The sequence below is a fragment of the Lontra canadensis genome, unplaced genomic scaffold, assembly GCF_010015895.1.
Source record: "Lontra canadensis isolate GAN:19392208 unplaced genomic scaffold, GSC_riverotter_1.0 scaffold6, whole genome shotgun sequence".
NCBI lineage: Eukaryota > Metazoa > Chordata > Mammalia > Carnivora > Mustelidae > Lontra > Lontra canadensis.
Window position 1 is genome coordinate 14007490 of NW_022631000.1, and position 27814 is coordinate 14035303.

Sequence of the window (27814 nt, forward strand, 5' to 3'; positions counted from 1 at the left end):
ATGAGAAGAGTAAGTATCATTCAAGGACTTGACCTCTTCTGGGGAAGGGGTTAGTACAGTTTTGGTTGTATGCAAGAAAGTTGTATCATGTTAAGCAGAATTATGATCTTCTTGTCTTTATTTAGAGATTAAGTATGGTTTAAGGAGATGTGTATGGGTGCCAAGTGTATCAGGGGGAGACTTATATGGTTAATTTTATGTGCCAACTTGAACGTGCCACAGGGTGCCTAGATTAAACATTTATGGGTGTATCTGCGAATGTGTTTTGGGATGAGATTAGCATTTGAATCCATGGAGTCTGTTAGACTGCCCTCCTAAATGTGGGCGGGCATCATCCAATGGGCTAAACCAAAACACCCAAAAAACCCAAAAGGAGGAATCTGCCCCTTTTTCCTTCCTGGCTGCCTGCTTGAGCCAGGTCATTGGTCTTCTCCTGCCCTTGAACTAGAGTTTACACCATCAATTCAAACTAGGACTGGAATTACATTGCTGGCTTTCCTGGGTCTCTGGCTTGCAGATGGTAGACTGTGGGACTTCTCAGCCTCTATAATCACATGAGCCAATTCCTCATAATAAATCTCTTCCTACACATATAACTTATTTCTTCTGTTTCTTTGTAGAATCCTAATGCAATCCAATTAGAATCTCTTTTCTATGAAAATGTCTCTATTTCCTCAATGTTTATAGGTCTTGCCTTCTATGGCTCTCTTGATCTCCTTTGCCTTCTATGGCTCTCCTTGATCACCTAGCATGGAGCCTAATGCAGAGCTTGAACTCATGACCCTGAGATTAAGACCTGAGCTGAGATCAAAAGTTGGACACTTAACTGACTGAACCACCCAGGCGCCCCTTCTTTGTTCTTTGAGCCACAAGACAACATGTGCTGTACTATATTGTCTGACAGGCATATTTAGGCCTTAATCTTTCCAATTAGAATTCAATACTCTTGAAAGTAAGAGTTTTATCTCTTATTTCTTGGGTGTATATTTTCTTCCATTTGTTCATTTACTTGTTCATTCATTCACTCACTCATTCAACACCCTTGCTAAGTTGCTATTGTATGCCAGGGACACTGCTCACCAATACAACAGTGAGCAACACCAGACTGCTCCCTTTACTCTCAAGGAGATTCCAGTTTAGTTAGAGATGTTGAAATCAATAAGACAACCACAAAACATATGCATAATTATAAGCTCTGGTAATGCTTTGAAGGAAATATATTCCAGAGGTAAAAGGGGAACATAAACCTAACCTTGGGTGGAGAAGAGAGTGTACAAGGCAAGAAAGGCTCATCTGGGAGAAGCCATGTTTGAGCTACAATCTGAAGAATGAGGTTTTCACTACAGTGCGTGAAAGGGTGGAGGTGCGAGAAGAATGTTCTGGAGGGAAGCGTGAGGATGGAGAAGGTGCACAGGGTCACAGTACTGTACACAATAGACTTTAAGCAGGTGACTGACCAAACAGATTCTACAAACCATTTTCTGCAGTCTCTTCTCTTCTCGTTTTTTCTTAAGCTGAGCCTCCTTTTCTTCTGCTTCCCTCTTCTGACGCTCCTCCTCTTGGGCCTTTAACTGGGCCTGGTCAAGAGGAGAGTTGTAAAAAATAAGAATGCTATGTTTGTATGGAAGTAAGATTTTTTATGTTGAGGAATGTCAAGTATCTACCAAAAGTACCCGCCTGTCTCTGAAAGAAGCCCATATTTTCTGATAAAAGTAGAAAATCCAACCAACAGGAAGTCAGTTGTGGAACTTAAAAGTTTCTTCTCTACTTGGAAAGGAGATACAGAACAAGAAGAGAACATTAATTTTTCATCAAATAATGATTCCTTTTTAGTTCTTATTTTTACTTGTGAAGTACTAAGTCCAAACGCCATACAGCGTAGGACAAATTTTTTCTTTCATTTCACACACAAAAAACCCCCAAACTGTTGAAACTGTTTATTTTCTCTTAGTAGATACAAAATCTATTTTTGATAGTCTAGGTCAAAACTGTGCAAGAACTACTCACCTTTGCAACTTACCAGGTTGAACATCTAAATCTAAATATGTAAATCTTCCTCATTGCTGGCTCCCATCAACTTTTATAACATTTCCTTCTTGCTATGCTAATGGTGCTACTGTTTTCTCTCTTTCTTTTCCTAAAATTTTCAGAGTTTAGGCCAGTGGATAAAAAGCTATTTATGGTTAATCTAGCTCGATTGTCTCAAGATAATTAAACAAGCTAAGCTTCAGTTTTTTTTTTTTAATTTTTTTAGAGGGGGATGGAGAGGTGGTGGGGGTGGAATAGAGAGAAAAAATCTTAAGCAGGCGAGCCTGATGTGGAGCTTGCGATCTCATGACCCTGAGATCATGACCTGAGCCAAAATTAAGAGTTGGATGCTTAATCGACTGAGCCACCCATGCACCCCTAGGCTTCATCTTTTCTTTCTTTCTTTTTTTTTTTTTTTAATAAAGACCTATTCAAATCCTTTTTCTTGCCTCAGGTTTCATTCTTGATTTACCAATTTGTCCTCTTCTTGTTTCTTCTTCCTCTCTGCCAAGATCCGCCTACGTTCAGCTCGCTGAACTGCTCTCTCTTCCATGGCTAGAAAATAGTAACAGAGTTCCAATATCAAAAATATAAGGAGCACTGCAAAAGAAATGTCTCTCCATTTTATAGCAAAATCTCGTGTTATTATTAGGGTTTTCTTGCAAGTTGAGTGTTTACAATTTCAGAAACATTTATTTGTTTATAAATATAAAATTTATATTTTAAAAATATAAGTTGTAGTTGTATTTATAAATATGTAAGTACATATATGTTATTTATATACCCCCTACAGGTTAAAGACCTGTAATACTATCCTCATCAATGATGAACAATTTGCAAATTGTTTTCACTTTTCTATTAGAATAACTGTTTACTGGTTTAAATAAGACAGTGTACCTTGATGATACTTTTATTACTGAAACCCAGAAACCAGAATTTTAAATTGGTAATCCTTTAATGAATGGAGAAAACTTTAACTATATCTAACAAATACTTTGACAGTACAGTCAGTCCTCAAATCCCATTGAGTCTGCTCTTCTTCCTAAGTCATTATACCTACATTTGTATATGTAACAACAACAACTAGCAAACTAAAGTTTAGGGTCATGATGAATACATTAAAATCTAGTTTTAAGGCTTGGATAGATATCCAGATGGGCAGGAAATGGAATTGTACTAGGCATTTGGAGAACTGGCATCTGAACGAATTCAAGTGTCAGACTCCTGTTCTTGACAGTCTATTAAATATCGATCCAAAAGAAGCAAATGTGCAAGATGGTCTGATAATATGACTCTGTCATCAGTCGGGACTTTTACAGGAGAGGGGAGTGGGGGGGGGGGAGTATCAGGTTCTGCTCACCTAAGTCAGCCAATAGTTACTTTTGCTTCCTTGTGCCATGTTATAGAGAAGATTTGAGTCCAAGTTTCAAGAATTAATAAACAAAAAACTCACCAGGCTATTTCTTACAGATATTGTTTGCATTGCTTTAAAAAGAAGAGTGGGGGTGCCACAGATGGTGGCAAGGAGGCTGTCTTTAAAGAGGCAGAAACAGAATAGAGGATTAAAGTGAGAGCCCTGAGAGGCAGACTCTGGTAATAAGCATGTTCCCCATCTTTTCTAGAGCTAATCACTAAAGACCACTTGAAAAGTAGCCTGGAGTTCTAAAATATGTTAACTCCTTGATCAAACAATCATTTTTTTAAAAATAATCACACCAAACTAGGCATTTCCTGATCATGCTCAGTGGTAGGCAAAGATGGCATCAACTGCCGTCCTGGCAGAAAGACAACACAAATACTGCTAATTTCTTCATTAAAATGAATGGACTTCAGGCACAGTGTGCTTCAGATGGCATCACTTCTTGTAAGAGCAGCAATCTTGCCAAAGGTGAAAAATCAGACTTAAAACTACAATATAACTGCCGATGTGCCCACCTCCAAGTACAAACATATGCACACGCATGACTATGTACACAGAAAAAACAATCAGTGGATTCACTAGGTGGCGAATGCTTTTCTTCTCATAGTATTGTTTCGTTTAAATAGTGATTTCTACATGCCTCAAAAATGTTATTAAATTAAAATGTCTGGTTTGTAGATTTCATAACTAAAAGCCTATCATCAAGGTACAACTCATAAAATCATATGGATTGCTGTAAAAGGATCAATAATTCAAGGTTAACAAAGTATAATGACAGATGATCTTTATCAATGTTTATTCTTAGCAGCTACTCAAGATTTTTTTGTGTAACTGTCCCACTTTTTTTCATAATCCAAACCAATTCAAAATGATATACCTTTCAACACCCCCCTGCCTTTGGTATTCTTTGGGAAGGCCAAAAAGTTTGGCAGAGAGGGCAGGAAAAAAATGCATGGAACTCTCCGGTGCATTGCACTCCTCACATGCCTAGCCATCTTTGACCAGGCTCTGCCAAGTCTCAAAACTTAAGAGTCACCAGGATTCAGTCCTGGCATATTCTAATTCAGGAAGGAAGATAACCACCACCAGGCCACCACTCAGACCGCCCTGCCTTTTAGTATGGGGTGGGGTGCCTTCTGCTGCCTTGGGTTCCTTCTGGGTCCAGAGAGAGAATTTGGGGAGTCACCTCCTCTACCATCAGTCTCAGGGGAAGCAACAGGCGAACTGGGGGTAAAAAAAAAAAAAGAAAAAAAAAAGGAAAAGAATTCAGACCAATAACCAGCTTTGTTCAAAGCTTTCAAACCTGAGAAACTCAAAGCATTTCACAAATTATAATTAATCTTTACTCTCTAAGATAACTATGTATTAAACCCACTCTATATGTTGGTGTAACGAGGCATGGAAAAGTTGAGTGACTGGCCGGAGTGTGCAATTAGTCAGGTGCTCTGACTCCACCCCAGGGCTTCAAATCATTAGGTATCTATCACCCACTTCTTAGCTTTATCACGTGAACTGAGTATGTCTCAAACACGTCTGGAACCATTGTAAGTGACTTCTGAGAAATTTGGACTCTTATTCCAGCCTCAAAGATGTTTACTTTTATCCAAAACAACTGCAGATTTAAGCTAGGTAATGAACCAGCCCAGGGGCTGCTCCATTTGTACCTGACATTGTACAACCTGGCTTCTCAGAACCACACATAATCACAAACCCAGAATTGAGGTAGAGCAAGTAAGCACTGTTCTCTTTTACTGGTATAGTAACAGAGCTCCTTGGACAAAAGTAGCACAACACAAATGCTAACTGTATAACTCACAGGTAGCCAGTTGCCTCAAATATTATAAGTACCTGTCACGGATCAGTCACAATGTAGGGGGGTTGCTTTGTTCTGAATTGTGTACTTCAAAGAAAGGGAGAGATCTTGGAGTCTGGAAGCTGGGCAAAAGAAGTTTAGGGGCCTATCTACCACAGGTGAAAAAACCCCAATCGTAAGTCCAAAGAATATTCTGATATAGTGGACATACTTTGGAAGCATCTGGTAGGTTCTTTGGGGTTCTTTTCTTCTGGGATTCGATAGCAGGCAGCTCTGGGAATCAGTGACTGCTGCAGCTCGCTCTGCAGCCCACTGAGCCTCTGCTAGCCGCTGGCTTTCCTTCAGCTCCAGAATTGTTTTCTGCTGTTCCTGAAGTTTCTTCTTTTGCTTTTCAATTAACAGTTGCTGGAAGACATGGCGGTTGTGGAAATGACCCAAGCACATGGATTCTGCTTTCTGGCTGGTAGTTCTGAGCTGTTTGCTGCTACCAGGCTGCTGGGAGGGCTCAGCATCCCAGGTCGTGTGCTGCTTATTATCAGATGGGTTCAGAGGGACATGCTGGAGGGGAACCTGCAAGTCACTCTTTGTTGGTCTTCCTAGGTGGGGGCTGGGCATGCAATCATGGCTCCCTGAGGGAGGCTTTTCCCACAGAGGTGGCCCAGCAGTCACCTGAGAGAGAGGGAGCACGTTATACTTTAGCTGTTTAAAGGACTGCGTTGACGAGATCTCACATCATCTAATCAGCCTTGTTTGGTTCAATGGTGCAACTGGCCTGTGCTCCAGGCCTGGCTATCTCAGAGGCTACCAGCCTTAGCTCTGTAAGCTATTCTCAGAGTGTGGGCTGCTGCTCACCACAGAACCTGTGTGGGCGAGTGGCTGCAGTGTACAGGCCTTTGCCATGGGCCAGGCCATTTGCAATAAGAAAACTGTACTCAGAAATTTCTGATTTGGACAGTTCATTTGTGAATGAGGCAGGATTACTCCAGATATATATTACAGGAACTTCTATCTGCATGAATTAACTCTGAATTTTGTGGCAAAGGACATATTCTCCCTCAAGAATGTTTGAAAACTACCAAATACCTTTACAAATCAATAACAGCTCTGTTCTCTCAATGCTTCTCTTGCCACTAATAACTTAATCACAGCGTATGTATGTATGTATTATTCACTCATTCATTCATTCATTCATTCTCAGGATCAAAGCATGGATTACAGTTTACAATCTCCAGACTATTGCCAGGCTATCTGTGGGGAATATCTGTAAGCCCAGTATTACCGGGCAAATATCTGTATTACATAAGAATATTATCAATAATATTATATTTTAGCATACGGCTGAATAGATTTAAAAGCTTTATCCTAAGAAGATGTAGTATATATATATATATATATATATATATATAATGGAATACTATGCAGCCATCAAAAGAAATGAAATCTTGCCATTTGCGATGACATGGATGGAACTAGAGGGTATTATGCTTAGGGAAATAAGGCAATTGGAGAAAGACAACTATCATATGATCTCCCTGATATAAGGAAGTGGAGATGCAACGTGGAGGGTATGGGGGGGTAGGAATAGAATAAATGAAACTAGATGGGATCAGGAGGGAGACAAACCATAAAAGACTAATCTCACAAAACAAACTGAGGGTTGCTGGAGGGAGGGGGGCAGGGAGAGGGTGGTGGGGTTATGGACATTGGGGAAGGTATGTGCTGTGGTGAGTGCTGCGGAGTGTGTGAACCTGACAATTCACAGACTTGTACCCCTGGGGCTAATAATACATTATATGTTAATAAAAAAAATAGTTAAAAAATAAATAAAAGCTTTATCCTGTAATGGATCTCCTTTAATCGACTGAGGTATCATACCCAATTTTAAGTTCTATATAGAGGGGGAGGAAACAGAATTCTTTTTTTTTTTTTTAAAGATTTTTATTTATTTATTTGACAGAGAGAGATCACAAGTAGGCAGAGAGGCAGGCAGAGAGAGAGGAAGGGCGGGGGGCGGGGGAAGCAGGCTCCCTGCTGAGCAGAGAGCCCGATGCGGGACTCGATCCCAGGACCCTGAGATCATGACCCGAGCCGAAGGCAGCGGTTTAACCCACTGAGCCACCCAGGCGCCCCGGAAACAGAATTCTTAATTGGAAAAACACCTCCTGGCCAAAATAATGCATAGTTAAAACGTCTCTTCTAGAATGATTTGATTCCATGGCCTAAGGTCTGACCAGCTTTTGATTCTGCCATCTGTAGTGGTACAAGGAGAAAGATACTATGGACTACTTGTTTCTTAGAAGCTTCTTGCTCTAAGGTACTCAAAAATATTTTTCATGATGATGGAAATATTTCCTATAGACTCAGCCGGAGTGAAAAAAGTGATATATGGAAACTCTGACATGCTAAAGACTAAAAAATAACCTTCTATTGCAGAAATGTCAATGGACATTTATTCATAAGAACACCTGCTTAAGTAATTTAGCATCAAGCAGGGTATATGTTTTAGACCCTTTTAAACTTTGTGATAATGGTACATTATTAACCCAGAAAGACTGTAAAAGCCTTGAGTATAGCAAAACAATTTCTTTTGGATCACAGTAACTTTTCAAGGTGAAAATAAGAGAATGAAACAAAGCTTAATGGTACAGACTGTACTTACTAGTACAGGACTGAACAGTCTGGCATAATGAGTGAAAGTCATCTATTAGCTAACTGATAATTTTGAAAATTTTCAAGGTATAATGCATGCATTTGTGGTACACGAGTCCCTATGACTGTATAATTAGTGGGCATCTAACTAAAGATACCGTATTTTATTTGTTCATGTTACACTCTACGCTCTGGAAAAAATTACGGTTTATCTAATAAACTAGAGAGTCTATTACGTCCTTTTATTTTCACTTGCTCGATTTTTTATGCTATCCTTTCTTGATAAAATTCTGTTCAGAGATTTAAAGGCTTTTATTTGAGTCCTATATATACACATAGTAATTTTTGTGTTTTATGCATATAAAAATACTTTGTTGACTTTTCAAAAATTTACAGATAACAACAGTGTAACTCTGCAAAGTAAAAGGTTCAGATAGCTATTTCTTAAGATGGAGACTCTGGGGGTCTTAATGGAAACAAAATTATCTAACTGACATAAAGGCAGATAAATTGCCTAGAGGACCCAAGTCTCAATAAGGATCCTCATGATACCCCTTTGCTGAGACCCTACGCTTAAATTAAAACCAGCCTGAGTGTGGTGCATAAACAATGAATTCTGGAACACTGAAAAGAAATAAAATAAAATAATACATACATACATACATACATACATACATACCAGCCTACTTGCTGGGAGTAATCAGGGTAAAAAGCAAGACTGAGGCCCCTCTGGTACCCAACGTAATTTTATATGTCTGAGTTAAATACTCAGTAGCATTAGGTGGAGGGGTCTGGGATGAAGGTGAGGGGGTAGAAGATTTTCTCCAAAGGACTTTTCAAATATGACAAGTGCAATTATGAAATAAAAAATTGATAGGATTCACTTTATGAAAACTGAGACTCTGTATAGTACCAAAACACCAAAAATTACCCAAAAAGACAAATGAAAAAATGAAAAAAAATTTTGCAAAATATATAGTAATAAAAACACCAGTAGTCTTAAAAATATAAAGAGCTCCTATAAATATGAAAAAGTAGAAAAATGTATAAGGGCATGAATAGACAAGTTATTAAATATCTATCTTTCTATATCCATTTTCACATACATATATATGTAAATGGCCATTACAGAAAATGTTTAACCTCACTAGTAATAAAAAAATATAAATACTGAAGCAATAATAAGATGAAAATATTTTACTATCAACTTAACAAAAATGAAAATGTGTTACAAGACAGGAAAATAGGCATTTCTTTGACAGCCTTTCTAGAAAGGCAATTTGGCAATAGTTTTTAAAATGTGCATTCTATTTTTAGAATATTTATTATTATAAAATATAATAAAAATAAGATAAATATAATAATATAAAAATATTCTATTTTTTATATCCTAAATAAAGCATTTAAGTAAAAGTGGATTGTGCAAAGATTTTGTTACAAGGATGATCACTGAAGCACTGTTTACAATAGTGACAAACTGGAAACAACTTAAATGTCCAGCAATACAGAAAAAGGTAAACAGATTCTAGCTTAGGGTTCATGACTGAATATCTGAGAGCCACTACAAAATGATGGCACTGAATAGCAGTCCTTAATCACTGGGATTTCATCAGGTTCACCTGTGAAAGTTAAAAAAAAATAATACAGGTACCCCACAACCAGAAATTCTGACTGAGCAGGTCTGATCTGTGGTTTACTGTCAGCTGAGAACTAATGTTGCAGCAGTAGATTTAGTGACAGAGAAAATCCTCATGTTATATATTGTGAAACTGCAACTTTTTTTTTTTTTTTTAGAAAAACAGAACAGTTAAATTGTTATTAGGGAAAAAATGGCCTTATTTCCTCTGTATTATGTATTGTGAAAAAGCAGGTATCCTCAATAACTTGGCTGAAGAACATTTAAAAGCTAAATAAAATATTAAGGAGAAAAATTTGCATATGCCTGAATAGAGAAAAGACTATACAGCTATCCAACATGTTACTGGTGGTTATCTCCAGATGACGGAATTATAGGCTACTTTGCCTTTTCTCTGTCATTTTCTCCTATCAAATTACCATAATTAACACATACGATTTTTCTTATTAGAAAAATAAAAACTGAAAAATTTCCCATATGTATGTATGTACGTGTATGTGTGTGTGTGTGTGTGTGTGTATCACAAGCTCATTTAGATAGGAAATGTCTGATGATCAAGTATGAGGAGTTCCAGAGTTATAAACAATGCTTTATATAACTATTCCTGAAGGAGTCTTTCACTTAGTTGTTTTCAATTCCTTCTCTATATTATGTCCCTACTAAGTCTCAAGTATACCAAAGTTTGTATGTGATATATAAAAAGAAGATTCGGTTCAAGAAAATAAACACTGACTGAAAGGTAACCTCTGTACACCGTACACAGCTCACACACCCTCTAGACAGTCTGGGGAAGGCAATCTGACGGCAGCTAACATAACCCAGGCTACACAAGGGCAGAGCTCAAATGCCACTGTTTAATAAGCAGAAGACCAAGCAAAAACAATGTACCTCTCCATGTCTTACAGCTGGATCCACCACAGCTGCTGCCTCCTCAAGTAGACTGATGCCTGATGACCCCTTGGTGCTGAGCTTCCCTCGTGAGGCTGCCTCCAGCAGCTCATTCATTTTCTTCCTAGTTTCCTCTTTTGCTAGAGCCAGCTCCCTCTTCAGGATCTCCGCACGGTGCCAACGCTGCCATTCTGTAAAGTGGTGTCGGAGAACCTGTTTCCGGTTACACTCAGTGGCCAGTTGTTGTTTTCTAAGCAACAAAGTATTTGCCGTTAATAAGAAGAAGCTATTTACAGCTTATTAGTTGATAATATACATGAAACACAAGTCTAAAAGTGTCCCAGAAATGTTCCATCTTAGATGCATCGTATCCTTTTATTTAAGTTAAATGGAATCACTTTATCAAACTCCCTGGTACAAAAGGTCTGCTTGTAGAGGATGTTGGCACCTTAAGAGATTGCCTCAGAAGAAAGAGTTCTATCACATCCAGAGGCATATTACATTTTTTAAATTACCATAAAATAGAGTGCTTATGGAGGGGAAGAAGCAAAAAAAATAGGCATATAAATAACCACTTTTAAAACGATGAATGCGTGAAGGAAATTTCAGCCATGCTTGCAAATCTAAGGAAGACAGAGGTTTGGAAGAAAGGGAGTGGAAGAAGATAGAACAAGTGAACTGTCAATAATAAATTAAGTATAAGGCTTATATAAAGTCAATGAGTGTGGCTCTTATGAAAGAAGGATGTAATCAGAGACAGGGTCTCTAAAGAGAAGGATTCATTTATCAAACCCTTAAACTGAATGAATGAAGGATACCTGCTCAACACCAGAAATGTGTGAAACACATGTCAAAGACAAAGCTCTTGCTCTCCTTGAACTCATTCACAGTCCAGTAGCGGGTCTGGTTTATTCTCTTCATAAGGAAGAGCTCCTTTTGATTCCTGGAAACTTTGTGCTATTATGGGACATCACTGAGTGGAGCTGGGAACTTCTTGCTACCTTCCTTCCCAAAGAGGATCTCCATTAGGAGACATTTTTGTGGTGGCCAGTTGAGAATTTAGGCATGGAGGTCTCTGAGTTCTATCTACAAGTGGATGATTATTACCCCTGAAGAAGTAAGGTGTAGAGTTTAGAACTTATTATATTGCATCAGGGGTCAGTTTGGAGGTTTAAAATCTACTATTGTTTAGAAACCTACTTGATGTCATTTTGTAAAGGTGATTCAAATAAGTTCTCTATAATACTATTTGCATACCCATTTCTGTTAAACATCCATAATGCTTAGCTCTCCTCATGGACTCTTTGGGGTTATATATATTAAAAAAATCATAAAGTTCTTAAGTCAATGAGTCAGGAGAACATTTCTAGAGTTCTTAAATGCCTAAGTGATTTAAATCTTTTTTGACTGGCACCTACAGTAAGAAAAATGTTACACTGTGACACAATATACAAGTTTAAGTATATATGTATGTGCGTATGCAACAAAAGTATATATACTTGGAACAGATGTTTCACTAAACAATATCTACCCTTACTACCAGAGGAGCATTCTGGCATTTCTGTTCCATTCCTTTTCTTTGAAAAATACAGCTCACCTAGGGCCTGATTTCAGGACCCATGAATGAGTTAAAACCCTTGATTTGAAAAAGACTACTCTAAAGTCACAGAATTTAACCTATGTCAGAGGAGTTGGATGAAACAACCAATCAGTGAGAGTAGAGTCAACTGAAATAGTGAAATTCAGGATAAACACTAACAACAACTCTGCCAACAGTGTATTTCATTGTATTTAATTGCTTCCCTCTACTGTATTAATGACAGGTACTCAATTAATACTTGATTGATGTTTTTGTAATAAAAGTACAATATAGGTGGTAATATTTATACGTCGAATTTAATTTCATGGAAATAAATTATCTAATATGGGACTGAATAACTTTAAAATACAAATTTTAGAGGAAATAAGGATAACAAATCAGGTAGCAATCCAGGTAAGAAAAAAGCTCCAAAACATCAATGTTTAAATAGTGAAACAAGTAAAAAGCCTATAGCACTTTTCTTGAGTGAAGATCATAAATTTCCACTGGATAGAAGATATATTCTGCTCTGTCTGATTAATGTGAAATTCAATTTACATCAATCTGCTCAGGAAGGGGGAGTGTGAAATTTACCTGATGTGTTAATTTCATGTTTTTAGAGCATAAACAGCCAAAAGCAGCACTAGGGTAAGCAACTGTCATGGAAGAGATTATTTGGACAGTATAAAAAGACAAAGAGAAAAATATTTCTGCAACTATCACAAAAAGACTAAACAGTAAGAAAATGGGTAAAAACTGCATGCTGACCAAAGTGCTTAGAGCCCACGCTATAGTGGTTATGTAGGGGATTTCAAAATGTATTTAAGACCTCTACATTTGTGCATTGAAATGGAAGAGCAGAAATGCAGAAGCTAGGGATCCAGACGCAAGGCTGGTTTTATTCCTTTCCTCTGCAGTTCACTTCAACAGAGGGATAATATTCCAAATAAGCTAACTTCCATACTTTTAAAAAGATGACACTAAAAATATAAATATTTCTGAAAGTGAAAAATTACTTAAACTTCCTAAAACCTCAATCTGATGCAGTACTTAGGTAAGCTAACCAAAAGAAATGGTTTCAGATGCAGTTCCCAGATAATCATAAAATGAAGGACAGAGTTCCCTTAAGGAAAACATGCTTCCAAGCTGAAATCTGGGAATTTCTAGCAAGAGTATATAAATTGATCATCATAGTTACATAACTGCATGCACAGAAAGGCTGTCCCTAAAGACCAAATATGATGGAAAAAACTCCATTTTCTTTCCTCTTCAAGGAAAAACCTGGTTTTTCCCCACTGTGTTTGTCTCCTGTGTTTGTCTCCTTTACCTTTTCAGAGAACACCTCATTTCTGGCACTACAGTCACCAAATGTCTAGAAGTTTTTCCCCAGGCCAACAAGCAACTCTTGGACACAGAGCAGGGTATCCAAGAACTCAACTCAGTTCTGATACTACCTACCCCAAAGACAGTGTCAGATCCCACAGGTTAAAGGCTCAGTCCCATAAGACTCTCCCTTCTCCCCTCATCCCCCAGCTTCAGATGTCAGTCACAAACCCAGGTTATCTATCACCTGTGCTTCTGATCAATTGGTTATAGAACAGAGGTTCCAACCACCCCATCCTTGGGTTTGATTAATTTACTAGAGTAGCTCACACAACTCAGGGAAACATTTAGGTTGACCAGTTTATTGAAGGATATGATGAAGGATACAGATGAAAAGCCAGATAAAGAGATACATAAAGTGAAGTCTGGGGGGATCCTGAGGACAAGAGCTTCTGTCCCCATGTATTTGGAGTGTCAATGTGGATGTGTTCAGCTGCCTGGAAGTTCCTTGAACGCCGTACTTTTGGGATTTTATGGAGGCTTCATCATGTAGCTATGGTTGATGTTAACTCCATTTAAGCCTTTTTTCTTTTTCAAGAGAATGGGGGACAAGGCCCAAAATTCCAAGTTTCTGCTCATGGCTTGGTCTTTCCAGGGACCAACCCTCAACCAAGAGCCATCCAGGAGCCAAACCAGAGCTATCTCATTACAACAAAAGACACTCCTATCACTCAGGAAATTACAAGGGTTTCAAGAGTTCTGTGTCAGGAACACAGGTCAAAGATCAATATTAGAACAAGAGATGTTCCTAGTACTCTTATCACTTAGGAAATTACATGGGTTTTAGGAGATCTGTTCAGGAACCAGGGGCAGAGACCAATATATATCTTCTATTATTTCACACCTAAGAATATAAAATATAAAGGTTTAAATAGGAATTTAAATATGAACTGTGCTGTTCAGAATCAACACCTCAAATGATGCTTACTGATCAGCGCATGTTCTAGAACCTAAGTCAGAAGAATACTAACGAGACAGGGGACACTAGATAAGCCCCTGGAAGTTTCTAAGCCTCAGTTTCCTCCTAAAAATAGTGTCACCCTAAAAAACAACAAAACCTACATTGCCTGTCCTACAGAATTTTTTTTTTAAGATCTAATTGAAAACACACACACACACACACACACACACACACACACCTGAATATATAGAACAAACTCATGGAAGTTAACACTCTCTTAGGAGAAGACCACTAGATATCTAAAAAGTGTTTTGAATTTTTTAAAAGGAAATGAGAAATGATAAATAAATAACCACACACAACGTGATTGGATTGAGTGCTAAAATCTGACGCAGAACACGAAAACAGCAATGGTGCGAACAGCTGCATTTGGGATGAGCAGGAATGGGGATGGATAAGCTAATGCATTCAATAATGCACCAGGTAGCCCCCAGGGAAAGAGTGGAAGCTGACAATGATTCTGTCTGAAAGAGTTTTTTTTTTTTTTTTTTAATATTTTATTTATTTGACAGAGATCACAAGTAGGCAGAGAGGCAGGCAGAGAGAGAGGAGGAAGCAGGCTCCCCGCTGAGCAGAGAGCCCAATGCGGGGCTCGATCCCAGGATCATGGATCATGACCTGAGCCAAAGGCAGAGGCTTTAACCCACTGAGCCACCCAGGTGCCCCTGTCTGAAAGAGTTTTAAAGCAAGCCAGGCAGTGCGAGTGTGGGCCCCCTGCCTGTCTGACAGACCTATGAGGAGCTTTACCAGCTTCGGATGCCATGCAGTTTCTGGCCTCTCGCCTGGATACCCAGGCGAATATGGAGGGAAGAGCACCGAACATGATATGCAGAGGGGCTCCATAAGTGATTGCCCAAAAGAATGCTAAAATGAGGTGTGGGGATATGGGGATACCTGACAGTCTATTTTCAGCTCAGCCTCCCTACCTCTAGGCTAGCATGTGGGCTCACCCCAGCCTGCTCTCCCACAAGCTGGCTATGAGCTGGTTTACCAGTTTTTTCCCCAAATTAAAAAACGCCCCCTCCTACTTAGCCACACTTCTCGCTCAGAAGATGGGGCCCATGAATTCCTATTTTTAAAAAGCTCCTCGGGGGATTATAATGTACGATAGCCAAGTCTATGTCACTCCTAAGTATTTTTCTTGTGGTGCCTTCTGTTGCAATTATTTTTAGTGTTTGGGTACCATTTTTCACTTCACTTAGACTGAAAACTCCTAGAAGGTAAGCGTTTAACACTTTTTTTCCAAGTCCCCTTTCCTGTACTTAGGAGAGAGCCTAGTGCCCAGTAAACGTCAGTAAAGCTGATTGGCTGAAAGAATAAAGTCTATCAAATGGAATGAAAAAATGAGTGAACAAATGAATGCTATGGTTCGAGGGAAGCCAAAGAGCCCGTCTGTCCATCGGTTGGCCACAGGACCCTCAAGGCCTCATATCCCCATCACTGACATTTTGGGCACTGTTTCCAGACAACACCTGTGAAAGTGTAAGAAGTTTCCTGAGAGGGATAACATCAATTGAGGGTCACAGTAAAAAAGTATGAAGAACTTGAGGGACAAAGGGAAGAGATAAAAGCATACTCTAGGAAAGGCACAGAACTCTGGTGCAAGAGAGGGAAGGACTGCAGGCAATGTGGAGGTTAGTAAGGGAAGGACAGAGGTGCTTCTCAGGTGAGAACTGAGAAAACAGGGGCTCAGGAAGGGCTGGTGGAGGATGCTGAAAATAAGCCCTGCTTCTTCCTAGTTTTGTCCAGGGCTGGCGGCCATAAATGTAAGAGAGGAAGGGAGAGAGGATCAAGGGGCCTAACTTCGTGTGTGCACCAGGTTTCTGTTGTATTGTCTAAGCAAGTGAATTTTCAGGATATGGGAATATTTGTTAATGTTGAGATTGTATTATGATATGGTACTGGAATTTTATAATACCACTTCCATAGCTACTTTTAAAAGAAAAGAGATAGATAAAAATATAAGAGAGAGAGAAAGAGAAAGAGAAAGAGAAAGAGAAAGAGAAAGAGAAAGAGAAGAAAGAAAGAAAGAAAGAAAGGAAGAAACAAGCCAGGAAAGCTGGACCCTGAACAGGGGACAGGCCAGTGGGGGGAAACTCTAGGTGTCAAAAACAAATGGGGATCAGGAGCTGAAGGATGAGGACATAGCTGACATCTGAGTCATGGGCACAGCACATGATTTCCATGTCTGGGTGGATAAGCCACAGCTCATTCACTCACTGACTCACTTATTATTCAACAAATATATATTTGGTGCCCAGTGAGGTTCAAGGAGAAACTCTGATGAACACAGAAAAGAGACTCTCTAGTCATGCTCAATCCCACTGACATTTCTTGGTTTCTGCTCATAGGATCTACTCCTGAGTTTTTTCCCCACCTTTAATATCCCAACCTCTTTGAACAAAAACACCCAACTTAATTTCTAGAACCAAGAAAAACATTCAGAGGAGCCAGGGATTTGTAGGAAAGCAGCACAAAGGATCGTTTGTATTTAATAGCTCCTTTCTTCTCGTTTCTAGCATGACTTATCTTTTAACTACTGCTTTATTTTTCATCTGCAACCATCTAAAGTAAATTGCCATAGAACTGAAAAATATGGCTGTCTTAGCACCTAGATGCAATTTAACATTTAACACAGAAGCAAGGGTGGTATAGGAAAAAGCATCTGACTCAGAATCAAAAAACCAGACTCTAGTCTTGGATTAACTACTCTTACCTTCAAGACCTTGAGAGAGTCGTTTACTCTCTCTAGGCCTTTCTATTAACATCTATAAAATGATGGGCAGGATAAGACGATCCTTGAGGTGACTTCCTACTCTAAGATTTTTTTGCTCTAAAGTTTGTAGTAAAAAAATTATTATGTGTTTTCTAACTCTGGCACTTAAAAAAATGTAGTACCCATTCTGAACATTTAAAAATAGACATCTGAAAATAATTCAAAGATACGAGACAAAAAGTTCTAAGATCTTTAAAAAAATTGGCACATCATGCTATTATGAAATCCCCATTTAGTGATTTTTATATTTAAACAGTTTAATTGGAATTAAATCTCAAGTTCTTCAGATTTTTCTTCCACAAGTTTCTTCTGGCATGTAAATTTCACAGGACACTTTTTTTTTTTTAAAGATTTTATTTATTTATTTGACAGAACGAATGAGAGAGCACAAGCAGGCAAAGCAACAGAGGGAAAGGGAGAAGTAGGCTCCCCGCTGAGCAGGGAGCCCGATGCGGGGCTTGATCCCAGGACCCTGGGATCATGACCTGAGCTGAAGGCAGAGGCTTAACCCACTGAGCCACCCAGGTGCCCCTCACAGGACACTTTTAACTTCCTTACTAAGTTTCTACTCCCTTCAGGCCCTCACTCATGTTGCTTCCCCTTTAGTTTCCCTCCAGTTTCCCTCTTTTACCCAGCAAACCCTGCTAGCCATTCATGTATCAGTAGGCTATCATCCTAATTCCTTTTATCAATCACTGGATACTGAGAACTTAGAAAAAATTATGGGAAAGAGTTTTCTATGTTGCCTTCCCCCTCCTCCCACTCCAATGAAGATCCCCCCAGCATACTGTAAAGAAAGGGAAGCTAAGTCATCCTTCTGTTTAAAATCTGTCAAAGATTCACCTTTATTTAACAAAGAATCCCTAAACTTGTCTTGGCATTCAAGGGCTTTTACAAGTTGATGAACTTGAGAACCACATACTTGATGATCTCCAGCCCACCTGGATGGCTACACCACATGCCATTTCCTCATCTCCCTGTCCCCATCTAGGCGTGATCTACTTGTGGTAAGGAGTCCAGTTCACGACCTACCTTCCTGATGAAGCCCTTCCTGGCACTCTGTAGGAGCCTCCCCAGTCCCTGTGACACTCTGTTCTGCTAAATTCTCAGTGGCACAGGGGACACACTGTGCAGTTTATGATGCTGCTCAGCACTTGTCCCGTTTCTAGATCTTGTCTCCCCTACAGAACTGTGAGGCTATGCGTCAGGCTCCTGTGTATCCACCCCGGGGCCAGATGCTGTCACAGGGTTGCACAACTCTAGGGGGCACTATTTCCCTCTACATAACAATGATTTCACATACCATTCATTCAAGTTTCACCCTGAATGGCTAACAGAGTTGCCAGTGAGAGAAGTGATCACACACAAGAACATAAACTGTCCCCACCCCCAAATAAACAAATGGTTCCTTTTAAAGCCATGATTTTGGTTCAAGGGTGCAAAGTTGAACTTGGAAATGAAAAGAAGAAAATGTATTTAATTTTAAGATGCTGGGACAAAGCAAGTTTTATTTGAAGACAAATTCTGTCATTCACAAGCGTAAGAGGGAGCCGATATAAAGGTATCAAAACCTCTAAACAGGGTGTGGAACAAAAGATGGAGGAGTGGGAAGAATTACCTTGGCAGGTCTGCCTTCCCAGATGGGTGTTCCCTGTGTCCCTAATTAACATTCTGTGTGTAGACAGGGATTTCTATCAATGAGAATTACTGGTGTATAAACCAAACTCTGTCTTCTGAATTGTAAGATGGCCCAAGGTGCAATGCTGTGACATCAGAGGACCAGGGAAAAAGAATAATACTTGCTTCCGTCAAAAAGGAAAGCATGGACATTAGCATATTTTAATTAAATGTTTTTCACTTACAAATTTCAGTTAAAATTTTCTAGCTTTTTTCTAGAGGGAAGAAAAAACCTAGCAATAACCACATTTTATAATGGATGATCTACTTTTTAGAGCTTATTTCAGAATTCTTCATGAGGAAAAATGCCCTAAACACACCAGGGTTTTCATGATACAAATAACAGTACCTGTTTTCTTCCCTAAGGTCGTTCTGCATGGCTTCAGTCTCCCGTGCCAACTTCTGGGATCTGGTGTAGTCTCTCCAGGCCCTCAGGACCTTCAGTTGAAACTTCCAGTCGGACAGGGTCCCAGCTTTTCCCAGCTTAATCCTATGATCAAGAATCAGCTTGTGCCAGGCAGAGAAATATCGTTTTTGACACTGCAACAGAAATATGTGGAAAATCACCACTGATGAGCACTCGTGTCTCTAATATCTAATACCGAGAGCTGTCACCTCAGATTCCCCCCTCACACTTTTTCTTGCAAATCTAGGAACTGCTGTCTTGATGGAAGGGAACAAAGTACAACTGCTTTATGCTAATAATGACAACAAATATTCAAGTCATGCAGGTGAGGTACTCTCAGGCTCATGACTTAAACTCTAATACTTAGTTCTCCCTGTAAAGCATCAGTCCTATGGGGAGCCTGAGTAACAGTCACATCTAAGACTCAAGTTCAGGTACTTGTTTGAAAAGCTTGAAACAACTGCTTCCAGTAAGATTGCCAGCTTGTCTTAGAGTTTAAAATACCAACTGATTAATTCATTCCTATTATTAACACTGCTGATGTCCTGCACAAAGGAATCTGGAAGACCCCCTGGAGGACAGAATGGGGGTCTCTGGTCCCTGGAAACAAGATAGCTTCAGCTGAGCAACCACTGACCATGAGAGAGCTTTGGTGAGTGCCTAGAGACCAGCTGCTTGGGATGTCTGGAATCTTCCATGATGTGCATCTGACAGTAAGTTCCACTGAGCCTGAGGATGTCCCCAGAGAAGTATTTTATTCATGGTCCTAGTCTAAGAAAATCTCTGAGATCTAGCCCATGCCTACATCTCCAACCTTCACAGTAAACTTCATGTCCCCACTACATCCCGTAATTTTCAGCTCTTGGCCTTACATCAACCACACTGTTTAACACTTTCCTACGTTCATACTAATTTCTTAGTCCCCCTTTTCTGCCCTTTCTTTGACTGACTACTTCAGGACTCACTTCTCTCTGGAAGTTCTCCTGTTACCAACCACTCTCCCCAAATATAAGCATCCTTCTTCTGTGTTCCCAGAGCAACCTCTGCTTTTTTCCATCAAAACACTCATTACACTGTACTATAACTACCTGGTTTACTGGTTTCCACTAGACTGTGAGCCTCCAGACGGAGGGCACTGAGTCCCATGAATGAAAATGGAAAATCTGAGAGTTGTACCAAGTGTCGGTAGCAATACAACAGAAAAGAACCTCAGAGTAAGTGACTTTGTGGGAGGCAGAGGGGGACCTGATGACCAGCTTCAAGCACTTGCTAGCTTTCCTGGGGTCAGTGTATTAACTGCTTCTATCTGTGTAACAACACTTACCTTTCACTATTTCAACAACTAGTAAGCAGCCACCACTGGGTTTAAATTGGGGAACTCTGAACAAAATTAAGATATAATCTCTCTTTTGAGAGGTTGTAGGGAAAGAGGGCAAATAAATTAAAAGACTAATAACCTAAGGGAGCATATGTTAGAATTCTTAGAAACAGCCCATTTGGCTAGCAATGTTTTCTTACACAAGAATTCAGGTCTATTTCCATTTAGACAAATTACAAAATCTTTATTATTATTTATCAGGAGAAACCATGGCAAACTTTAAAAAGCTCTCACTCCCTTTCCATCATGTCTAGACCTTCACCTTAGATCCCCTGGAAGTAAGGGAAGAAGAGAAGAGACGGAGGAAGGAAGGGAGATTTGCTGAATACAGGTTATGCCTGCAGTCATAAAAAGGAAAAGACACATACACATAGTTACCAGGTTGAGTTTTTGCATTATTATTTGCCAGTCTAACCCACAAAATACAGCATGAAAAAATATACTGTTAACTTGTGTGCCATTGTCAAAAGAAAATATCCTCTGTCTACCAAATTCATTTAAGAGACTCCTCTTGATGTACAGCTATCTCTAATTTTAACTCCTAAAATATATCTAATGATGAAATAGTATAAACATAATCCACCTAGACAATAATAACACTATTAATAGTGTGCTTCTTGGATTTCTACATTCCTTGTCTATTAAGTTCAAGGCATTACTGTAAGCACAATATTATACGCATTTTTTAAAAAGATTTTATTTATTTACTTGAGAGAGAAATCACAAGTAGGCAGAGAGGCAGGCAGAGAGAGAGGAGGAAGCAGGCTCCCCGCTGAGCAGGGAGCCCGATGCGGGGCTAGATCCCAGGACCCTGAGATCATGACCTGAGCCGAAGGCAGAGTCTTTAACCCACTGAGCCACCCAGGCGCCCTTAAATGGATTTTATTAATTCATAGACCATCATTAGAAAGACTGCAGGTATTACTATGATTTCCTTACCAAGCTGAACTTCATGTAGAGAAGGGTTAATGACTAAATTCAGAGTGAAAAGTTAGTGGTACACCTAAGGCTAAAACCAAAACATTCTGGCATCCTGATGACCCAAACTATTAGGCAAAAAGTCTCCTAAGAACGAAGGGCAAAATCTTTGTTTCTTTTATACTGAAAGAGAAAGAAGTCAGTACATAACCAACATGGTAGAAGAGTACCTCTAGAGTAAAACTGAATTTAAGAGGGGAAAATTTGAGTTCATAAATGCTATAATCAACATATTTCTTTAAAAAGTTATGTTTGGATTTTGAAAGGGAAATGATCAGTTTTAAAGGTCTGTAATTCAGTTTTACTACGTAGAAGGTGGTAACAGCAAAGTGACAGACTCACAGCAACTGCTTTCTTGAAATCAACTTACTGGTTTTTTCCTGTCTATTCAAAAGAGCAATCCCATTAAAATTTAAATGAAAAAATACAAGTATGAACCAAGAATAGCCACTTAGTTATTCTTGACTCATAGCAAACGTTATTCAGGCAAACGGGAGTCCCATAAATGTGGCTACAGGAAAATATTTGGGAAAGGAGAATATTCTCAGTCCTGTCTTCTCTGGAAGATGCCAGCACTCTGCTTTTATTTAGAAGGGATGAGAAGTGGCACACTTCCATAGTCATGAGCTATTTATTCCTTCTATTACCTCTCCCCCCAGCTGAGTCCCTGCTGTTCCCAGGCCTGCTTCTCCTCTTCAATACTGTGCTCTGGAGTGACAACCGTGTTCTATCCTTTTGCTCTCTGAAAAAAGAATTATTATTTAATAGCATAATCGGGTTGGAAGAGGAATACACTCTGTTTAATACATTCTAATTAATAAGTTTTGTTTCAGAATTTAATGTTTTATTTATTTTTTTATTTTTTATTTTTTTAGATTTTATTTGTTTATTTGACAGAGAGCGATCACAAGTAGGCAGAGAGGCAGGCAGAGAGAGGAAGGGAAGCAGGCTCCCCGCTGAGCAGAGAGCCCGATGCGGGGCTCGATCCCAGGACCCTGGGATCATGACCTGAGCCAAAGGCAGAGGCTTTAACCCACTGAGCCACCCAGGCGCCCCCAGAATTTAATGTTTTAACTAGCTGGATGACTAGGCTGACCTCCCTCCCTTTCTTAACCAGTTCCTTTATTTCTGCACCATGTTTTATTTCTGATAGATTTTCAAAGAGTCATGGATTTTAACTTTAACATAGTAGTGGTGAAAATTAAGGTTTTCTACAGGTAAGTGAAATTCTGAAAATCATGGTGGGAAGAACTGTTCCTAAATACATTATCTCTAAAAATTTATAAAATAAAATACTATAAAGTGAAATTTCGAAAGTTTTTAAGGGAAATGCTCTTCTCCTCTCAAAATCTTCCACAAGACATCATTTGATCATTAAGGATTCCATTCAAGAGAAGAAATGACAGCTCGCCCTGCTAAATTTATTACCTGCACTGGAGTTGCCCTCCTTTTGTTGGCAAGAAAAACTCTTCCCTGAAGTGTAATCACACTGCTGTCACAGAGAGTGATTGACGTTAGGTGGAACAGCAATTTGCTATCTAATCTTCATTGTAATTCTAACCCTGTCACTAGAGATGCTTGTTCTGATTAATGAAGTGGGTAACTCATCAAAATTCCTCAGCTATTTCCCTTTTGTCAGAAAGCTCAGTGATAATTGCATCAAAATTCTCAGTCATGAAAAAATAAACAATGCATTGTAAAGAGGACAAAAATGTCAACAAGTTTACAATTTATTTCTGCTGAACAGAACTAACTGTGGTGCAACCAGTGGTCAAGGGGAGTTGGCCAACGCTCACCTTCATGTCAGGAAGAAAGCTACACGCCCCCTAGGATCCTTGCTAGGTGACTCCTTGCTGCTCCCTGGCCCAAAGGAATAGGGGGTCTATAGCTACGTAAGGAAGTAACATTTTCCTTTTGGGGACCACTAGAGCTAGGCAAAAACCTCACAGAACCTCTGCAGTCCCTGGGGGTTGAGGAGAGGAGGATCCCATCGGGGCAAAATGAATGCCCTTCAGAAGGAGTATCCTGTGACCAACCCTACTCCTAATTTTCATAATTATGCCCCAAAGAAAAGATAGGAAACTGTAGTGCCGCTACCCCAAAGCATAAACACTCCTATAACTAATTACATTAGGGAAAAATACATTCAGTTCTCTGCACACAGTGCTAAGACCTAGACAATGCCTGGTTCCATGGAAAAGCCCAGAGGCCTAAACTTTGACAACCAAATCTGTGAGAAAAGCTAACACTGGTTACAGGAAAAAAGCTACTTTTGTTATATCCCAGAAGATGTAAAGATCTTTTAACTTCAGTATTTAATTTTTTTTTCTCCTTCCTTTTTTAAACTTAAAACAAAAACAAAAACAAAAAACACCCTTATTATAGAAATTGAACAAACATACCCAAAAGTAGAACAGAAGAATAAACTCCTCATTCAGCTTTAAAAATTACCAACATTTTGCTGATCTTATTTTCTTTCTCCTTCATCCATTTTTTTTTTTTCTGGAATATTTACAAATAAAGCCCATACATCAGACACTCTGTCACTTCACTCATTAAATGTGTGCGTATGTATTGCCAACATAAGGACATTTTGTAAATTCTTCTTGATTTCTGCTAAGAACTTTAATCAATAATATTGCTTTTATTCATCTAGTTCTGTTTCACTTCAGAAATAATACAATTTCAGAAAGCAATTGCTTAATCGTACCATGCGGTAAATTCTTAACGAGCAAAACTCTCTGGGATCTTTCAAAGAATGGTCACAAGACAACCTATAACCTGACTATTCATTAGCATAGTTCTCCTTCCTCAACGTAGCTTAGACCAGTTTTCAGGGAGGGCAGACCTGCTGCTTCCCATGACCTCTCTCCTTTCTTCCTTTTTCCTCTAGACTTCCTTCCCCCTCTACCAACACCCACTCCCTTGCCCATTCTCCCCCACTCCCAGCCACACACACTCGAACTAAGCCAAGAGTACAGCTCACCTCAGAATATATGAGACAAATGTTAGGTTCACCTCCAGGGTAGTCTGACAGTAAAACAATATGATGTCATTTGTTTCTATCCATGTGGTTCTCAAGATCGTTAAAAATATTCACCTGAAATGTCTAGTATTTAGGAGAAAAGATGTTTTATACTGTAAGATTTTATGGAATGGGCTCCATTTATGCCAAAGGCTCTTTTCTCATTTTTTTTAAAAGCAGAATTTAATCAGTACTTTCTCAAAAGACAAAAAAATTACTTATACATGAATTGGAACCTCTGGCTCAAAAACGGCTCCATGGCATTTTGAAAAGCAAAACACCAATACGATGTTTTGGTAAAGTGGCCCTCACTGTCCCCTCTGGGAGAATGCGAAACGTGAGTGACTCACAGGGTGAAGGTAAGACAGAATAGACCAGCAGAATAAACCACCTCCTTACTAATGCTGATAAAATTTTACTTGGAAATTTCCCAGAGTTAGCTGTATGAAGTAATATTTACTGTTTCAAACTCTCCTAAAATGCATACCACACTCACTCTTTGGCAGTAAGCTTAGAGGGGAGAGTTATAAGAATCCCATTGTCCTTCACGTGTGCCCGACATTTCTTTCTCTGCAGTTTTATTTGCAAAGAGGCTTTTCCCTCATTTCCTTCCTTAGACAGAGAGAGGATGGTTGCTGTGTTTCCACTCAGAAATGGCTTTACTTCAGTGGCATGTAGGGAGCCCCGACAGAACGAAGATCTTTGGGGATGAATCGTGTTATATAAATCGAGGTGCTTAACTACAGTTTTCATCAACTTGTCAGAAAAATCCAGGCTTCTTTTCCATGTATCTTCATGTTCCCCTGGTTTAGTTGGGGGGGGGGGCGTGGTGGTTTAGAAGGTGCTATGCCTTAAGCAATGATTCCTTTGGGTCACTATTAATCTTACTAACAGAAAAACCCAACCATAAGCAAAAACCTTCCCCTACAGAATTAAGATTTAAGTTAATATCAACCCATCTTTTATTGTTCTCTTCAACTTTCACAAGCAGCAAGAGATCACAGGCTTTCTCATCTTCCTAAGAAAACATAAAATGTATTTCGGAACAGGGTGAGAATTAAGAGGGCCATTTCCCAAATAGTATAAGAGTTTCATAGTTAATCCCTTGTTGTTTCTGCTAATTAGCAATGACATGAGGATTGCTGCATCTCCCCGAGAGATTTCACTACAAGATCAAAGAGAAAATAGGATGGAAAATGGAAGTAGAAAGTTTCTATACAAAAAGAGATGTTTTTGATAAAACAAAGAGACCAGGCAATGAAATATGTGGGGAAGACGCATGGACACCGCTGCACCTGAACTTCTGGTTGGATGAGAGGGCCAGCTCTGTTTCTCTCACAAGTCTCCTATTGAATGACTGGGCCCACACATGATGCTAAGAGATTGTTTGCGGGAACAAATACAATCCACAGTTAAAGCACAGGGAATTACAAGAATTAAAGGAGCTTGAACTGGAACTCCTCCTAGAAACAGATTCTTTAAAGTCTTCCTACAAATACTCTATATAGCTTGCTGTTGGGTTTGTGCCAGTGAACCATTTTGAGGGCGCTGACAAGAGTTTCCTGTTATCTAGCCGCTCACTGCAAGCCAGCTAGGCATTTTCCCCTTTTTTATCCTGTGGTTGTATTTAGGCTGCTGAGTGTCCAAGTTTCATTACCCAAGGGCAGCTTTAGACTCCTTTAGAACCGGGCAAGGAGATGTGGACTGGGGCCAAGGTAATGAGCCCAAGGGGCCTGCTACTCTGTGACATTTACCAGAGGACTGTCCTGTCTCCAGCCAAGTCTACGTAAAAGCCTGAGGAGTCTGGCAGGTGGATTTTCCCCATGTCTCAGTTACACTCACATACACGGGGGAAATAAAAATTACAGGTTCACTAGCCATATTGCAAATGAATAACAGATTCACACTGAAGCGGAAGGGGAAGAACAGAACTAACTTAAGTAATAATATTCTGGCTGAATATGACTGAAAATGAAAATAATGTACAAATATTGTACTCTGGTTAGTGAATTTGTTTACATAGCAGTACAGGTCAGCAATTCTGAAACTACTCTTATAGTGCATCAGGATTAAATAAGTAAATATATTTTGGATAATGGGCACCAGGTTTCTCACTGCCAGAGAAAGGAATTATAAGTAAGCAAGGGGGAACGGGTACACTGAAACGTGTGGTGCTGGATTAGGGCTGAAGGCATCATTATGAACTCATGATTATTTTAATAAACATACAGATAGTTATAGAAAGAAGTTATAAATAAGGAAGAGGGAAGGTTACGATGACCCCTGTGTTACTGCACTGGAATTCAAGACACCAGTATGACTCACAGATTTTAATATGTATATAGACAGACAAACATAGAAATACATATAATGTCTACATATGTCTGGGTTAGTATACACATTTCCCAGCTCTGTCTGCTGAGTAGTGACACCCCAGTAGCAGTAATTCATACATGAATATGTAAGTCATAGCACTGTTCATATTTGGGTTTCTAAATAATATTCTCCAATAAAGAAACTAGAGTTTCATGTACTAGTGGTTGATTCCACAGCTAGAACGGGGAAACTATAAGATGGGCCCGGAATGTCCTATGGTACCAAAAAGAAAGTGCTCAAAAAAGGACAGAAGAATTTTGAAGGAAAAAGAAGTCAACCTGAAAGATGTCCCAATGGCCAAAGGCGAAACAATTTGAGTAACAGAGTAAACAATGATAGTAATAGATCACCCACAGAATAAAATAAGTATCCATGAGCCCATACTGATAAAAGATATAACTGAATAAATGAAAAAATAAATGGGGAGAAAGGACAGGTTTTCTTTCTAGAAACATTTCAATTAATAAATGGAGAAGAAATGAGGGAAATACAATATCATCATTAGACAAATACATTAATGTTACAGGCAAGATCTAACAACGGATGCTAAAATTAACAAGTCAAAGTTTAAGGAGAAACAGGGTATTTGCATAGTTTTACAATATCTCCCCTATGACATTCCAAAGGAGATATGGTAACTTTACAGTACAGGAGCACCTGGGTGGCTCAGTTGGTTAAGCCTCTGACTCTTGGTTTTACCGATGGTCATGATTTCAGGGTTGTGAGATCAGGCTCTGAACTGGGCATGGAGCCTGCTTGAGATTCTCTGTCTCCCTCTCTCCCTTGCCCCACTCATGCTTGCTCATGCTCGATCTCTCTCAAAAAATTAAAAAAAAAAACA

General features: G+C 39.3%; 1 protein-coding gene across 4 annotated transcripts in view; it reads right to left on the reverse strand.

The window, feature by feature from the left end:
- Positions 1 to 27814, reverse strand: part of CCDC191 (coiled-coil domain containing 191) — an 87237-nt gene that overhangs the window by 35052 nt on the left and 24371 nt on the right. For all 4 annotated transcript variants that reach the window (XM_032852255.1, XM_032852254.1, XM_032852257.1 and 1 more), the window contains exons 8-13: positions 19160 to 19350; positions 10435 to 10684; positions 5473 to 5930; positions 4560 to 4672; positions 2501 to 2583; positions 1476 to 1577 (exon numbers count right to left, since the gene is read on the reverse strand). In XM_032852255.1, coding sequence (XP_032708146.1) covers positions 1476 to 1577; positions 2501 to 2583; positions 4560 to 4672; positions 5473 to 5930; positions 10435 to 10684; positions 19160 to 19350 — 1197 coding nt within the window. The remainder of the gene's footprint in view (positions 1 to 1475; positions 1578 to 2500; positions 2584 to 4559; positions 4673 to 5472; positions 5931 to 10434; positions 10685 to 19159; positions 19351 to 27814) is intronic.